Source organism: Onychomys torridus, chromosome 3 (genome assembly GCF_903995425.1).
Source record: "Onychomys torridus chromosome 3, mOncTor1.1, whole genome shotgun sequence".
Taxonomy (NCBI): domain Eukaryota; kingdom Metazoa; phylum Chordata; class Mammalia; order Rodentia; family Cricetidae; genus Onychomys; species Onychomys torridus.
Window position 1 is genome coordinate 28633940 of NC_050445.1, and position 18412 is coordinate 28652351.

General features: G+C 43.8%; 1 protein-coding gene across 1 annotated transcript; it reads left to right on the forward strand.

The window, feature by feature from the left end:
- Window positions 1-1880: 1880 nt before the first annotated feature.
- On the forward strand, window positions 1881-17986 carry Kel (Kell metallo-endopeptidase (Kell blood group)). Its single transcript, XM_036182844.1, has 18 exons — window positions 1881-1904; window positions 2156-2297; window positions 2569-2745; window positions 3163-3287; window positions 3600-3746; window positions 6433-6495; window positions 6579-6767; window positions 7204-7352; window positions 8112-8241; window positions 13766-13876; window positions 15013-15111; window positions 15293-15370; window positions 15768-15868; window positions 15994-16104; window positions 16253-16320; window positions 16528-16697; window positions 17024-17119; window positions 17825-17986. The coding sequence occupies exons 1-18, from the start codon at window positions 1881-1883 to the stop codon at window positions 17984-17986; spliced, it is 2142 nt and encodes a 713-aa protein (XP_036038737.1).
- The last annotated feature ends 426 nt before the right edge of the window (window positions 17987-18412 follow it).

Below are 18412 nucleotides of genomic sequence, written 5' to 3' on the forward strand. Positions count from 1 at the left end.
CCCAAATTTCACTTCCATCCCTGACCTCACCGTTGTCCTAGCCATCCAAGACCACACTGAAGTCTGTCTGTGACCTTTTTACAACCTCTGTACCCTAACATCAGATTCCATGACCATATTCCTACACAGGAATCTTTTTTGTGTGTTCTTTTCATTTGCCGTCAGCCTGGGCCAGATCTTACTTCATCATAGCACACTGCCAGCATAGTCACTGTCGTCTGTGTTTTCATTCAGTCCATCCAAATCCTCAGCACCGCATCATACTTTCTCAAACATTGTTTTATTTTGCCACATCTTTCCCAATGGACTCATTGTTCCCAATATCTTGCTTTCTGTTGTATGAAGTCTGGACCTTTCTTCATGACTTCCTTGGTACTACACCATGGCCCAAACATCACGCTAGCTTTGCTTTACTTTTCAAATTGCACAGCCACCCTGCTGCCTCCATGTCCCTCCCAATGAATCCAAACTGAAGATCCAAGTAAGAAGTTTTCCTTTCATGCCATTATCTTGGCCATCCTAATACATCACATTTTACCTACAAGAAAATACAGGGAACAGACACATGCTTGCATTGCTGAGACCGCTGATGAGGTCCCAGGGTGATATGGGAAGGAGGGTTTGGGCTTGACATTCCATCCATCCCTACTACATATTTATGAGACATCTTGAGAGATTATGAAGGAAAAGGAATACCGTATCTGCCACAAACTATTTTCAACCAATAAGGAGATGAAAAGACAAGTCTTCGCCATAATACAGTGCAGAGTAAGGAAAGAGATGCAAAAGGGCTTCATTCTTTTATAGCAGGTATGGAACTCCAGGAGGCGGGCATGAGAAACTATTACCTTCATTTTCCAGATGATAAAACTTGCTTACCTTCCTGAGAGTGCAAGAGGCTAGTTTATTGTTACAGAGCTAATCATTAGCAGATTGGGGTCTGCTAGCTGGGTGATCTTTTTAATGTGTGGCTCTGACTACAGCCAGCGGGGCCATGGCCCACGCGGAAAAGCAGTGAAGCATGCTTGGGAACAGTGGTGAATGGGTTTGGGGCTGAGAGGCCTCCCTGGCAAGTGGCATTTGCCTCGGGAATGAAAGACTCCAAGAGATTTCGATCAGGAAAGAAAGTAGAGGAGGAAAGGCTACTCTGAAAATAAACAGACAGGTGAACAAAGTTACAGACCCCACACAAGGAGCAGGCAAAGTGCAAGATTGCTTGCTGAGTGGAGATGCCTCCCTCTTCCCCCTCTGAAAAGCTGAGATAAAGGAGGAGGTGAGGCCTGAGTGTTCCCTCTCTGATAAGCAAGCTCCACCCAGAGGCCAACAGCACACATTTGGGGACAGAGGAGTAGACTGGAAGGGGTGCCCCTTCTCCAGGGCCACAGGGGCTGGAGTAGGGGCCAAAGGGATGCCATTTCCAGTAAGCTGGCTTTAGATACAGCACCTGGAGCAGAACCAGGGAGGATTCTGGGAGCCAGAGAGAAGCAGAGACAGATGGCAAGTGTCCTGGAGAAACATCCAGCTTCTGGAGCCAGAGCCTAGGGTGGGGGTTAGGGTGGCTTTGTGCAAATATCTTGTCCCCTCAACACACACTGGGGAGGAGGGAATATGAAGCTCTCAGAATAGAAAAAGGGAAAGGCAAGGCCAGTGATGAGCGCAAGGAGGTGGGGAAGTTGAACACCCGGGGAAGGGGTTCGTTCTGGGGACTTTCTTGAGACAAAAATGTGAGGAGGGTGAGTGTCAGTGTGGCTTGACAAATCTGTCTTTGACACGTCCTTCTTTTCCAAACCAGCTTCTCTCTCCCCTCGATCCTCCACTCACATCGGGAGGAGAAGGACAGAAGTGCGGAAAGGCTCATGGAAGAGAGCCAGGACAGTAGAATGGGACCTCCCTGGAGCCAGGAGGTAAGTGGCCTCTGCTGTGACCCTGGAGTCATCTCTTCTATCTCTAAAGTCCTACAGACCCTGTTTGATTCCGTTTTTTCACAGAACTGCTGTCTCATGTACTAGAGGTCTAAAGAAAGCTGGATCTTAGAGAGAATAAGCAGAATTACCCCTATACAAAGGGACACTAACATTACCCCCTCTCCCCCAGTTCTCATCATCTTATCTTCTCTGTCCCTCCCAGACGTGTCTTATTTGTTTTCGCCCACTAGAGTTCTCCAGAAGAGGGGCTTCCCACCGAATGGAGCAGACCGTGGACAAGAGGCAGACGGGTGCTGATAGCTGGCCTGCTCTGTGGCCTGCTCCTCGGTTCCTCTGTGCTCTGGGTGTACATCTTCCGGAACTGTGGTCCTCGTAAGGAAGATTCTGAAACACCCCTGCCCTAGGCAGCCCTCCTCATATGCCCTGGCCCTGACTCCTGAGGCTCCTGCCCCATGACTTCCTTGCCCCTATCCTCATGGTTCCTGAGAATCTAGAAGCTTTCACCCTGAATCCCACAGCAGGCCCCGGGCAGACCATTTCCTTAACTCTCCTTTGTTCCTCACTAGAAGTCCTTTGCCAGCCCCTTGGGGGAGCCCTTGTTCAGGTCGCTCTTCTTTCCTAGCTCTGAGCTTTTGTTTCACAGGCCACTGTGAGACACCTGTGTGTTTGGATCTCTTGGCCCATTACCTGGCCTCTGGAAACAGCAGTGTAGACCCCTGCACTGACTTTTTCAGATTTGTCTGTGAAAAAGCCAATGGGACCAGCGACTCTTTGCAGGCTCTTACAGAAGAGAACAAGAGCCAGCTGTGGAGACTGTTGGGTGAGGACACAGGATGGCAGACTCTCTGGGCAAGCAGACAACTGAGTCTCAAGTGATCTTGATAGCTCTAAATTCTGCAAAACCTCCGGCTTGCTCCTCCACATCTACCCAACATTCTCCTTTTCTCCCATCCCACTTAGTCTTTATCTTTTTGTTTCTTCTACCTCTTTTCTTTCTTGCTTCTCTTTCCGTGTTTCCTCTCTGGTCCTCCTTTTTTTGTCTTCACTCCATCTTTCTGCTCTAATCCTGCGGTCAAGCTGAGCTGTTAAAAACTGAGAACTCTCCTCACTTCACTCAGCTTGATCCTCTTCTTGGCGGCTGTGGGGAAGTTTCCTGAACATCTCTATAAAGTTCCCATCTCCTGTTTGTCCCTGTACCAGTATCCACTCATTCAATATCCCCATGTTTCCTTTCTAGAGACCCCAGGGTCTTGGCACCTAGGATCTGGGGAGGAGAAAGCCTTCCAATTTTATAACTCCTGCATGGACACAGATGCCATTGAAGCTGAAGGAGTAGGTCCCCTCCAACAAATTATTGAAGAGGTGAGAAAAATTGGGGTGTCAATGTTTCTGAGTAATTCACATGACCAGTGAGTGCTTGAGGGCTTGCCATGATTTTCTAGAACGCAGGTCTCTTTCTTAGGGATTCCAAGTTCTTGGAGGGAGACAGACAGACCTGGAAATACTTTCTGAAGCATTGAGACTTGGAGTAAAAGTAGAGAAAGAAGTAGAAGCCTAGAGGGAACAAAGGGCTCAGAAACCAGGAGCTCGTGGCTGTGGGGAAAGGAAAGATGAACATATTTGGGGCTAGCTCTCACAGGTTCCTAAATTCAGTTCTGTCTCTTTTCTTCCAAGCTTGGAGGCTGGCACATCTCTGGCAACTGGACTTCCTTAGACTTTAACCGAACTCTGAGGCTTCTGATGAGTCAGTATGGCCACTTCCCATTCTTCAGGGCCTATCTGCGACCTCATCCAACCCCTCCACACACACCAGTTATTCAGGTGAGGGATAAACTGACAAAACCACAGTTACACCTGAGCCTGTCTCTAACTCCAGGCTATCATAGCTTAGAAAAGAGATTTCAGGCTGGGAGATAAGACATCTGTGCAAAGTAGAGAACAGCCCTATCTTAAGGGGAAATTAGTACTACACGGATCAGGTGAGACTGGGAAAAGGTGTTGCAGGCTGGCTCTGAGAAGAGTGGAGTACTTTCAGACTTCTTTATTGTAAATAAGAATTTTTGTGGGACCTCTTCACTAGTTCTCCAGAACTGCCTTTCTCTTATTTACTCTTTATTTTCCCCTACGGCACCTTTCTAAATTTAAGAGATAAGAGCCTGTCATTTTAATCGATCACCCAGTCATCAAGATATGGCCCCTAACCTTCAGCAAAGCATTGCAAGTTTGTGATCTGACCCCTACACTTATCTCCTGTTAAGTTCCGTCTTCCCGTTATACTCTACGCTCTGCTGACTCACATGTAGTGTCAAAAATATTCCTCTTCTCTTTGCATATGCTCCTTTCTTGCCTGTAACAATGCTAGAAGGCTCCTACATGTTTCAGATGTTAGCTTGGAGAGCCTCCTCTTTCAATAAGTCTTTCCCAACTCACTTGTTACGATTTGGGTAAAGTCCCTCTGTCACCCGTTAAATGCTCTCAGCATCGACTACTCTGAAACAGAGTGTGGCCTCAACAGACTAGAGTTCTTCTCAGCAACCAGTGGCCATACTAGGTGTTTGTTTCATTTGTAAATAAGTAAATGACGGAGCTATTACTGCTGTGGTAAGCACTGCAGTGGTCTATAATTGTCACTGAATCCCACAGCTTTGTACAAGGTGATTATTCAAGAATTCATGGCAATCATTGTAAGGTATTCCAAGATTCTGCTTTAACATGTGGATTTGTGCATCTAACTTTTATGGTTTGGTGGGATTAGTTAAGATCTGAAATGATTAAGGACAGATTTAGAGAGGAGGATGTCAACAGAGTCTTGGGGTATAGCTAATTATTCAGGAGAAGAATGAAACTAAAAGACACCATCAAAGGGTTACAGGAAATTTCTGAGCCAAAGGAAGTATTTGGAGTGGTGGGGCTTCTGCACAAGGTCAATGAGAAACTGGCCTGGAGATTGGGTGTGAATGAAAATATGAGATTCAGCCAGAAATTATTGTTGGCCCAGCCAAGAAGAATGAATAACTATTAGCATATGGTAAAAAGAGGAGCTTCTGAATTCTTTCAGATATCACCATGGATTTGTGTAGAGCTCAAGAATAACCAGCTTTGCAGGCAACCTGAAGAAGCTGAGGATTCTAACTGAACATATTTGAGTTTGGTGAATAACAGCAAAAACGAAAAATAAGAGCTGAGCATGAGAACATGGTCAGTTTCAAGACATTGTAAACGGTCCCAGAGACTTTCCAAGGTTGACAATAACGGGAGGTGATGCAGAAACTACTGAGTCATGGAATCAGTCCCCAGTCTGGATAGTCTCTTGAGTGAGCTTAGGGAGAAGGAATAGACTGCAGAGGAGCCCATGGGATGCTTAAGCAGGAGGAGTGGACAAGTGCAAGCGATCATGGAGGTAGAAGATGGACCACCATGTGTGGGATCAGAAGGCAAAAGGGAGGAACTACTGAAAGGAACTATGAATTCCAGATATTCTCTCACATACAGGGTAGAGAACTGGAAGATGCCATTGAAAACGTGCAGCTAGTCACAAAATTTTTTTCTAAGACTAGACAGAGATTGTAGCTGGAGTTCAGGAGGACAGTAAAAAAATTGTAACAATAGGCAAAGATGCTTTCTCCTCTCTAAACTTGGGACATAAAATGCAATAAAAGGGTCAACTAAAAGATTATTTTCAAGATGGAGGAAAAGTGTGGAGGTCAGAGAGGAGTGGGACATTGAAATTAGAAGAGAGGAAGGAGTGCATGACCACAAATAATCTGCGAATCAAAGAACAATGGGGCCTGGGCACTTGACTGGAGTGCAAAGTTGGACAGATCACCTACATATAGTATTAATATAAACCTGAATACTTTTAAAAATATAAATTAATGCAAAATCTATGTGAACAAACTGTCAAGTTTTCAATTCTAAATATAATTTCTTTCAAAAATGATCAAAACTATTATGGTTCTTTGAAAAACAATTCTATTTACAAATAGAATAAAATAGTGTATGGAATTCGGTGCAAGGGGCCGAATCCAAGGCCGCATCTGTGATAAGCAAGTACTGTAGAACCATGCTTCAAGCTCCTAACATTAGAGAATTTATCTTTAAAAATTCATGATAAGGAAAGTTATGATGTTTTATTCATGATGGATTTTCTGCATTAATTTTGTTTTAAAAGCATGTATTAAAATGTGCATCTTGTTACTGAATTTGAGTACTTCTTAATTAGTGCACCTGACATGGGTGTCTCACATCCTGACTCTAGATCTACACTGGCACAAAGAGTAGCTTCCTCCAAACAAATCTGTGTGTTCCTCAGTTGCTGAGAAGCTCAAAGTTTGCATGCATAGACTTTCCCCATCCCCATAGTCCCTGTCTTTCTTTGTATAGTCTTTCCTCTCTCTCATTTCTTTATTCTCATTTCCCCATCTTCCGTGGTACCTCCCCCACCTTCCCACGCCTTCCCTCTACATCCCCTATGCTCCTACTTCTCTCCAGTCTCTCTTGTATCCAGATAGACCAGCCGGAGTTTGACATTCTTCTCCAGAAAGAGCAGGAACAGAAAATCTATGCCCAGGTAAGATTCCACACAACACACCCGCTCTGCTGCCAGGCAAAAGGCTGCTTCTAGCTTCTAAAACTAAGTTTGCTGTCTTCTAGATCCTGCGGGAACAGCTGACTTACCTGAATCGCCTGGGAACTTTGCTGGGAGGTGATCCACAGAAAGTGCAACAACACGCTGCCTGGTTCATCTCCTTTACCTCACGGCTCTTCCAGTTTCTGAGGCCTCTAGAGCAGCAGCAGGTCGAAGACAAGCTCTTCCATGTGGTTACTATTGATGAACTGCAGGTGCCTAGAACTGAGGGCCTTAGGGCTTGGTGCTTGATGGTTTCTCAAAACCTTTCTCTGTTTTATTTTCTTCCTCCTTGTACCCTGAATTTTTTTACTTAAAAAAATGCATGTGTTTATTGATTGATTGATTGATTGATTATGTGGAATGCTGGGCATGAATGTGTCAAGGTGTGAATATGGAAGCCAGATAACAATTTTCAGGAGTTAGATTCTTGCCTTCCATCATATGGGCTGGAGAGACTGAACTCAGGTGGTCAGGCCTGGTGACAATGCCTTTGACCACTGAACCCTCTTGCTGGCCCCTTACCCCTTTCATTTCCATTCTTCCATAGCTCCAGTTATGGGGAAATCCTCCAATCCTTCCCCATTCCCTCTCCATCCTGTGCCTTTCGTTGTCCTTTCCTTCTCTTCAAACTTGTGTCCTTTCTCTCAGGAAATGGCCCCTGCCATCGACTGGCTGTCCTGCTTACAAGCCACATTCACACCGATGTCCTTGAGTCCTGCCCAGACCCTTGTGGTCCGTGACCTAGACTACTTGAGAAACATGTCACAACTGGTAGAAGAGGAGCTGCTGGCAAACAGGTTTGCCCAGGTGGAGCTGGACAGATATTGAGCATGGAAGGAGAGTGAGGTCACATAGGTGTCGGGGACACCTTGAGTGAGAGGCACCAGCCACAGAGGGGGGCAGAGAAGGGTAGAGTGGGTAGCATCAAAGTAGACATAAAAACCAAGAATTATGTAAGGCTTTGGGGTGTGAGGACCACGTGACACTTGAAATGAAGGATGTAGGGGTGAAACAAGATGAGGTGTCTACCAGGAATTTAACATCCACCTTTAAGAAACTCCTGCACTCTAGGTAATGCCCGAAAGCCCAACTTTGAAAGGCACAAACCCAAGCCCTTCTGTATAGCATCTCAGGGGTGATATTGTCTAGAAATCCTTTATAGGGGAGGCAAAGCAGCAATCATGTGGCTTCTGCAGTTTTATAAGTGTGCCTGAAAAGACAGCTTCTGGCAGGACCAAGGCAAGCTCAACCCAGCTTTGCTGTACTTAGCCATCTATCTTCAGATGAGCTGAGGTTTCCTGGATGTGGAAATAGATAAATCAAGTCCTTCTCTCCCTGTAATTCCAGAAGGCAACTTCTGAACTCTCCTCTTCTGTCACCCCCAAAGCCAAATCAAGAAAGACTGTTCTTGATGTTTGGGGATATATGGCAGTTGGTCTTTGTAAATATAGAGGACAGGGCTGCATACAGGTATACCAAGGTGATTTACTGAAGGGATTCTTCATTGGGGCATGTTGAGGAGCACTGGTTTTAGGTTGAGAATTTTTTCTCCACAGGGACCTGATACAGAGCTACATGATCTTGGGGCTGGTGGATACCCTTTCCCCAGCCCTGGACAGTAAATTCAGGGAAGCACGCAGAGAACTGAGACAGAAACTATGGGAACTGAAAGAGCGACCACCCCTGGTAAGGAGAGAGGGTGATGGACTTTCTATATTGGGGAAAATATTGATGTATTTCCAGAGGTAAAAAGGCACAGGAAGAGAATTCCCACTATGTGGAATTAGTCAGGATTGGAAGACAGAGTCTCTCTTTAGAACCAAGATACCATCTGGCTACTTCCGTGGCATTTTGCTGAACATTGGAATTTCAATACAAAAGTGAAATAAAGAAGGACAATTCCTTTGCCATAACTCGTGAACAATGTGCTGTTTTCCTCATCTCCTGAGCTCTATGGTTTGAAGACCTGGACCTAAAGTTTAAGATATATTGTGTTTAATGGTATTTGGCACACAGTAACCACTTAGAAGATTCCATGTTTGGTTTCTAAATGTATATCAAAGAGTTCATCTTTATTTCAGTGAGATTTTATTTTCTTTTACCTTATTTTGGTTACAAACGAACTTGGTTGGTCAGATCTTCCCATATCTGAGGAGAAAGGTGTACAGGAAGTGTGTAGAACCAATCAACCAGTTAGATAAGTTATCTGAGAGGCACAGATCTGCCCTCAGAGAGTTCCTTGACATTCTATGTCACATCATTTCAAATGCAAGTGGAGATGTCTAGAGCATTGGGTACATCCTTACCTCAGTGAAGGTCTCAGTTTACAGTCTTGAGGGAAAATAACCATTCTTCTTGTTAATTTGTAGGCCATTTCTCTACTTCAAAAAAGTCCTTCAAAATATTTGTTGAATTCTGGGGAGATGGCTCAGTAGCTAAAATGCTTGCCACTCAAGGTTGAGGATTTGAGTTTGAATACCCAGTTTGATGTAAATTGCAGTAGTGGTGTCTATAATCCCAGTGTTTCTGTGGCAAGATGGGATGGAGACAGGCAAACCCCTGGACATTCAGGGCCTGGTGGTCTGGTGTATACAATGGCAAAACAAAGAAACCCAGTCTCAAACAAAGTGGAAAATTTGGGATTGGCACCTAAGGTTGTCTTCTGAACTCTACTCATGCATGGGTAATTAATGCATATTCTCTCTCTCTCTCTCTCTCTCTCTCTCTCTCTCTCTCCTTAAATTTATAAAGGGAAAATGTTCTCATAGAGACTGAAATGTAGCTGTTGATTGTTTATGGTTTATGAAAGCTAGATAATTTCCTTTATTGGCTTAATCCTCAGTTTTTTTATGAGGTAACATAAATACCATTATATGTTTTTATTTTTTTTTTAAGACAGACTCTTACAGTTCTGGCTGTTCTGGAACTCACTCTGTAGACCAGGTTGGTCTTAAACTCACAGAGATTTGCTTACCTCTGCCTCCCAAGTACTGGGATTAAAGACGTAACAATACACCCAGTTCATTTTATGTTTAGAGATGAATCATTGACTCTGAGGGAACCCGACTATAGTAATAAGTTAGATCATCTCTGGCTGTCGGCTTCAAGGTTAGTTTGCTTCTTCAATGCCTTAGACCATTTTCCTTTAGGACAGTCACTCAGTGTGGGGCAGATTCACCAGAAGCCTATCTCTTGATCAGATGTAGTCGAGCATAACACCAAATGCAAACTTCCTGGCAAAAATAGCTTCCTGTAAATGCCAACACTGTGGCATTAGGTCATGTCTTGGAAGTTATAAACATGTCAACAGAGATTCATGCGTAAAGAATGTAGAAGGCTTACAAATCCTATAATCACCATACTTTCATTGGGGGTATATAACTGCAAAATATGTATCATGTTCTGCCAACACATAGTAATATGACAACCTTGGAGAAGCTACTTCGACTTTCTGAACAGTACAAAAAAATGACACAGTAATAATGTTGATAGCATCTGACTCTTAAGTTACTATCAGGCATCTGTGAACACCACTCACTAAAGATGATTATATTTAACCTTCCCAGAAATGCTCTGGAGTTTTTAGTTCCCATTTCTCAGATCAGAAACAGGTGTGAGAAAGACAAATAACTTCCCCAAGATTGCGTTGCTCTCAAATGAAGAAACAGGCTCCAAAACAAATCTGGTTGGCTCATGAAACTATGTTTTTAACACAATGGGCAGGATTGAGAAACATGTGGGTGCTATAGCATTGGGTTAGGAAACTCTTCTATAAAGGGCAAGACAGCTAAGTATATTTGGCTTTATGTTCCATATAGTTTATGTTGCTAACACTTGACTATCCTAGTGTCACAAAAGACAGAGCTGTGTTCCTAAAGAACGCAGTTTGGACAGTGCATAACTTTGGTGGTTCCTAAAGCAGGGTGATTGGAGAGGGTTTGTGTATCAGTAGGATCCTTTAGTAGCAGGTGAAACTGAAGCAACGTTTAAAAAAAAAAAAAAAAAAAAAAAACAAGACATTTCCTTGCCTTCTCTCACAGGAGTAATTCATGAAGCAGACTGGTTGAAAACTGGTCTAGTGTGTAGGGTCATCCTCATGCCTCTGGCTGAAAAGTAACAACGGGACTTTGCATGTAAGGCTGTGCCCAGTGCTACTGCTGAAGTTTACTCTTGGTAGTTGAGAACTGGATCAGCAAATAGGATAACATTGAGGTGGAAATCAGAGAGCAGAGGGGCTGGCAGGATGCTTGCTTTTCTTTTCATGAAATAAGACATTTATAGAATTTAATCTGATTTATATTTTAGAAGAACATGTTTCAAGATAAGCAATGGAATTTCCTGGTTTGTGTTTTAAGAAGTAAAATGGAGTCAGGGGCAATACCAGATTCTGGGTTTGATTTTTAGTTCCAGACAGTGATTATCAATTGAAGACCTCTGACTCCTCTGTGAAATTCTAATGTATGTCCTTAGTTTGAAATCCCAGTAAGTGTCATATCTGAACTATTTATATTCCACCTAACATCCAAATTTATTTAGACAATTAAAAAATTTGTTTAAACAAGTCATTTCAGTTACCTTGTTTCTTGGATCTTGGGTCATCTGCAATTTTACTCAATATTTCTTAAATCAGACTATTATTAATATCTTGTTAGCAAAGCATTAGGTCAGGCTTTATTTAGCTACAGATTCATCTATTCATTTATGTGATATTTTGTTGTTTTTCAATTTTTTTTGAGATAGGGTCTTACCACATCACCATGATGGCTTAGAACTTCTAATCCTCCTGCCTCGGCCCTTCCACTGTAGGATTACAGATGTGTGCCACCATTCATGGTATGTGGGGGTATGTGACAATATTTGTTGAGTACCTATTATTAAAAAGAATGCTTCTCTAGGCACCCATTTTGTAACAGTAAACTAAATAGACAAGCATCCCTGCCTTTGGGTATTCATAGTTCAGGAAAAAGAGAGATAATAAACTGTGTCTGCTGGGTGGTGTTAGGAAGAAAAGCAAAACATAAAATGAAGAAAAGGAATGCAAGAGAAAGAGCAGTTATGATTATCGGTAGGCAGGTCAGAAAAGGTCAAATTAGCTGCGAGTCATTCTCATGGCGTTTGGTTATGGTTCAACCAGACAAGAGTCCACTCACATTGCACCATCATTCTACATCTATTTCTTCATCTCATTTACCAGGACATGATTTGTGATTTAACCAGATCCTTTCCTGATAGTGAGATGATGTCACCAGAGTGGCAATAGAATTTAAAGAGTAGTGCTAATGGAATTCCAGTGGAATTTAGAATAAACAGTGTGATTTTAAGGACTTATGTCACCTGATCTTTAAATCTGAGAGGAAAGTAGAGAAGACATTGTTCTTGTTTGTACAACTGGTCTACCTGAAGTACCTGGATTTAAGTTAATAGCTCACATTGGTAAATGCTGGAAACTGTGTTTAAGGGCAATATTGTAGTGGTCTTTTAAGGACAAATTTAGTTTACAGACAGGTTTCATTGGCATTTGAAGTAATTTATGTTGAAAGATAAAGCAGGTGGCATTCTAATAGATATCCATGTGTGCATTTGTGTAAGCAAGCAGTCCTGGACCAACCTTCTTCAGTGATGCTGCTCATTTCTGATGGGTTCACTCTCCAGTTTAGTGCAGCGCATCTGTGTCTTGTGCTGCTGATATGCGACTCTGTTATGTTATCTCAGGGTCCTTATCTATGTTTTTAGAAGGCTCTTATCTGTGTGTGTAGCTCCTAGTCTGTCTTGTACCCCAGTTTAATGAGCCCTTCAAATAGATACATTTTTATTATTTTGGCATTTTTGGTCCTCGGTGACCCTAATCTGGCCTTTAACAGTTACACATTCTTTTCTGTGCCTTTAAAAAACACTCATTTAATAATTCATTTGAGAATTTTATCTAGAAGTCCTTACATACTCTTGCGATCTTTCTTGACTTCTATCATTTCCTTATATTATTATCATTCATGGTTTGTAGGAGATATATGCAACACTTTTCACTGCCCTGAAATGAATTTACTGAGGTTGATTATCTTACATTTGAAGTATTTCTTCCATCCTTTATATTCCAGAGATTTCTCCCTCCTCTGAGGTTGATTATCTTGCATTTGAAGTATTTCCTCCATCCTTTATATTCCAGAGATTTCTCCCTCCTCGATTTTAACATTCTCTGAAACACTGTAGTACCCTTCCCTGTCTAGAGAGACAGCTAGGACTCTAGTCTGAGTGATGTTTATTTTACTTAGCATTTTGCTTTCACCTCTTCTAGCAGTAAACATTGTATCACCTAAAAGCCCAGATTTACTGATCTATTCTGCAATATAATACACACATTTTGAGACTGGGCATGGATTGTGTAGAGAAAAGGAGTTTCTCTCTTCAGTTTACAGTTTAGAAATGGGAGTCTGGGAGGAAGGAGTGTGTGGTGCAACTCCCGGGCCATTTCTGTGGTGGGTGGGGCCCAGGTGAGTCACTCAGCATTAGATACTTCTTCTCTCCTCCACAGGAGTCTTTTAATCCTCAGAGAGATACCTCTCAAGGGCCTTGCTTTCATACCAATAGACAACAAGCATGGGCCCTGAGGGAGAAGGGAAGCCTCTCTCTGCTGAGTAACAGTGGATATTGCCAGATAAAATGATAAATGAAAATCTCTCTCTCTCTCTCTCTCTCTCTCTCTCTCTCTCTCTCTCTCCCTCTCTCCCTCTCTCCCCCCTCTGTTGTGTGTGCTATTGTCTTCTACATGTGTAGTATATGCATACATGTATTGTATATGTACTTGTGTGTGCATATAGAGGTCTGAGTTGACATCAGGTATTGTTCTTTTATCCATCTCCACCTTTAGTTTTTGAGGTAGTATCTCTCACTGAACCTAAATTTCACTGATTAAGATAGACTGGATGGCAGCCAATCAGTTTCGGGAGTCTGTTTTTCTCATTTCCACCCTAGGCATGAGCCTCCATACCTCACTATTTATGTGGGTTCTGAGGTCCTGGAATCAAGTCCTTATATTTGTGTAGTTGGCACTCTAACACTTGAGTCATCTCCCCATTCCTGGGAAACAAAAATTTAAAACACCATCAAAGGGAATAAATATCCTGCGAGATGAAGGTCTATGAAAGACTGGTGTTGAGATGTGATGAAAACAGAAGCCTGAGCAGGTCTCACTCACTCCAGTATGTTTTTGCAGCCAGCCTACCCACGATGGATGAAGTGTGTGGAAGACACAGGAGACTTCTTTGAGCCTACCCTGGCAGCTCTGTTTGTTCGGGAAGCCTTTGGCCCCAGCATCCAAAGTGCTGTATGTGAGAGCTTTTCCCATGTGCAGCCCTCCACCCTTCCCACTCAACACACTTTGCCCTAATTCTATGGAGTGTACCCTTCTCTGTGGTGTGCAAGGCAGGAATCAGGCAGAAAAGAAATTCAACTAAGAAGGAACCCAGAGAGCTGTCCAGTCTCTTGGGCAAGTCCAGTTTAGCCACAGGACACAAGTATTCACAACATGAATTAACTTGAACACCTCACTGGACTTTCCTGGTATTGTGTTTCTTCAACCATAAAAAGTAGGGGCGGGGGAAATCAAACTCCTTGACTTTTAAGGCTCCTCCCTGTTTGTCTAGGAGTTTCGAACAACACATGATAGACTATGAGATCAGGATGATGTAATCTCATAGAGGGCAAATGAGTAACTTCTGAACAAGAGGGGGACTTGGTGAGAAGGGGACTCAAGCATTTTATGTGTAATATTTTTTAATTGAAATCATTTTCCTGATTTAATAGGAGAGGGAAATGAGCCAAGGGTAGTGGAACAAGGTGCTTAATGTCATGGAGATCCCAGGTAGCAGTCGGGATTTGAGCTCAGTCAGTCTGAAGCCAGTCATTTTGGAGATTGTCACCCAGTTCCTTCCACCAAGAAAGAACGTGCATAAGAACAGTGAGCATTTGAGAAATGAGGTGTATGGGTCCAGCTGTGGGCCTATAAAGACACCAATCTGCTGAGAAGCCAAGGAATGCAGAAGATAGGAAATATGTCTTCAGTGGGAGAGTATGAACACAAAGGCTCCAAAAGCAGAGGCAGAAACAGTAGCTTCCCATGCCCTTTGCTTTCTGAGAAAGTTGTCTGTCCCCAAAAGAAAGTACCCATCAATCTCAGATAACCCAATGGCAAGGTACTGTTATTATGGCTCCTTTTGGGGGACAATCAACTCATTATCCTCTATGTGCTTGGCACTGCCTTTGTGGCCCCACAGACCTTCAGGCCCTGGGTATTTGTCATACTCTGGGAAACAGACCCTATTGTGAGCTCTTTCACATTCTCTGCTAGCTTCTGGAGCCCAGTAGGCTCTTTAGGGCCAAGATCTCTTCACAAGCTGCAGCAAGACCAGGGCTCAGACTGGTCCTAATACCGTTTTCCTTTTCCTGACCGCATCCCCACAGGCCATGGAATTATTTGCTGAGATCAAGGATGCTGTCATCCTACGCCTCAAAAAACTTTCCTGGTTAAGTGAGGAGACCCTGAAAGATGCCCTGAACAAGGTAAGAACAGGAGTCCAGGCCAGTTTGAGACTGTTTAAGAGACAGTTGATCACTGGATCAAGAAATGGGAATGGAGGACAAGAAAAGGGCACAGAGCATATATGTGGGTGACAGCGTTAATGGCTCTTGGGGGTTTCTGAAGGAATGTTGGATGCTTACAAACTTTTGTGTCTCTTTCCAGCTCACCAAACTTCAGGTGGAGATGGGGGCCCCAAAACAGGCCTTGAAGCCAGGTCTGGCCAAAGAGGAATATAGTGATGTGAGTCTTGTTTCTTTCATTGTCCTTATATCCTTAACTTCCGACTTCCTGACCCAGCTGAGTCTGAAAAGCAATCCATTTTCTATGGGAAATTCTGAGCCAACCTCTTCTTGGCCCTGGGGCTGGAGGGATCTTACAGGCAAAACACTGGAGCATTCTAGGGCTGTTATGTGTACATGCATGCGTGCACACACATGCATCCTGTAATGTGTCTATGTTTATCTGCACGATGATGCGTGTAAACTTTGTACCAACATGAGGTGGTAGCACAGGGTGGTTTCTGCTGCAGTATGGTTGCATATATGTCAGGGCTTCCATGTTCAGGTTTCCATGTGCCCAGCTCCATCCATTTGTATTCACGTCAGTGCATCTAAATGATCTGCTGCCTTGTTCCCAGATACAGCTTGGTCCCAGTTTCCTTCGGTCTTTCCTGAGCTGTGTCCGATCCCTCCAGGGCAGGAAAGTCCGGCACTTCTTGCAGCCTTTTCCCCACCACAGGTATGAGAACAGACACTCCATCCCAGAGATGGGCTTAGAACAGTGACAACAGTCACAGAGCCCATGACAATGGTTGGGAGAGACAGTAAATGACGGAACTGTGCTTGCATGTACTCTTCACACAGGTGGACGGGATCTCCCTGGGGAGTCCATGCCTACTATTCAGTATCTGACCACGTGGTGGTCTTCCCAGCTGGCCTTCTCCAGCCTCCATTCTTCCACCCTGGCTACCCCAGGTATGGACCATTCTCTGAAGGTGAGTCTTTTGGTGGGGGATCTCAAGAGGGGTTAATAGCTATTAGGATGGATGAGACTTAGAGCTGGAAAATTGGCATAAATACTTTTGAAGGATTCTGGAAGTACAGTGAGACTTTTTCTCTCTAGAGCCGTGAACTTTGGCGCTGCTGGCAGCATCATGGCCCATGAGCTGTTGCGTATCTTCTACCAGCTCTGTGAGTGATGAGTCATTGGGAGGCAAGGTCACAGGGATCACTAGGGAGGATATCAAAGGAGGCCTGGGGAAAGGGGAGGGTTATTCAAAGGCTTCAGGAGGGACAGTCTGAGAACTGTTCTGTGTTCCTGGGAGCCAGGTCAGTCTGTGGTATCCCTTATGGTCCAGTGATCTTCACCACCTCATTCTCTTCTTCCATTTTCAACAGTACTCCCTGGGGGCTGCCCAGCCTGTGACACCCATGTCCTACAGGAAGCACTTCTATGCCTGGAGCACCATTATGCTGCCTTCCCTTTACCCAACATGTCCCCCTTCAATGGTTCCCACACACTCCTGGAAAATGCTGGAGATATAGGAGGCCTGGCCATTGCATTTCAGGTGTGCCAAGGTCCCTGTCCTTCTGTTTTCCTTCTACTATCCCCCAGGAAAACATAGTTGCATAGCTTTCTGCCCTTCACATTCCCACTGAACAGATGACAACTTGGAACCCCCTTCCTACCCTGTAGACCCCCCACCTACTAGAACAACTGTAGGTCTTCTGGTAAGTAGCCTTTTTTCTTGCCTCAGACAAGTACATCAGTATACATTTAGATAAGAAGGCTTAGAAACTTGTTAAGGTACTATGCTATATATCTGGGATCTGACGTCTAAATGCCTATAGATCTAAAGCCTGAAAGAAATTTCTCTCCCATACCCACATCTAGGCATACAGCAAGAGGATAGTAGAGCACCGTGGGGAGATGACCCTGCCCAACCAGGACCTCAGCCCCTATCAACTCTTCTTCCGCAGCTATGCCCAGGTGAACAGCTACCATTTCTCTCTACACTTGCTTCATATCAGTTCAGGACCCCATCCCCAAGGCTGAAAGGATGTTTGCCCCATGCTACCCTGCTCCATACTCACAAGTCCACTGTCATGGATCCCCACTTTTAACATTTCTCATTTGCCCCTTTGGAACCATCCTTTAGTTGATTACAGGTTCTTTAATCAAATTCAGCAGCTGGCTCCCCACCCTATCCCCAAAAGAAAAAGACTCAACTTCCAAGTGCCTCCATAAGACAAACATGTTGTTTCCTTCTTTTCTCACACTTTAGAAATACAGACTATTTTAAAAGGAGCCAACAGCAGGCTGGACATATGACCACACTACTCAGAGACCTCAGTCCTGGGGTTAGTTCCAAACCAGTATCATTCCTTTTAGGACTTTATTTTCTGTCAACAGCATGGCCCACAATTTTTCAACATGTCAATGACTCCCTTATAGAACTCCATTAAACCCAACTTTAGTCCCTTATAAATGGTAGCATTATATAGTCAAGTTTCTTCCTACACAGCCAGTGCTGTATTGAATGATTTGCACATAAGTTCACCACGTGGTACCTGAGCACCCTACTCCTTCTTTTGTTCTCTATAGTGATCTCCTAGTCCTTGTATCCAACCTGTCCCTGTCACCCTATGAGACTTTCTCTCCTCCTTACCCTTCTTTGACTATCTTTCTCCTCAGGTGATGTGTAAGGAGCTGAGTTCACAAGACCCTCAGGACACTTACAGCCCTCCCAGCCTTCGAATCCATGGACCCCTCAGCAATACCCCAGCCTTTGCCAAACATTTTCATTGTCCACGTGGTACCCTTCTGAACCCCTCTGCCCGCTGCAAACTCTGGTAACTTGACTACCAAAGAGACTGAGATATACATGCATGGCATGTACCTGGTCCCATCCTTCAAGTCAGAACAAATGCCTTTCTTTTTTTTTTTTTTTTTTTTGTTGTTCTAAAATTAAAATCATGTATTTAGCTTTTGCTATCTTTTTCAGTGTGTGTGTGTGTGTGTGTGTGTGTGTGTGTGTGTACTGTGGCCATATGTGTGCTACAGCTCATATGTGGAGGTCAGAGGACAACGTTGGCTATCAGTCCTTGCCTTCTACCTTGTTTTGAGACAGGTGTATATGCCAGTGTGTATACCAGGCTGGCTGCTCCACCAGCTCATAGGGACTCTCCTGCCTCTACCTCCCATCTGTGTCTGTCACACTGTAGAGTGCTGAGGTTACTTATGTGATGACTGCATCTAGCTTTACGTGAGTTCTGGGGATCT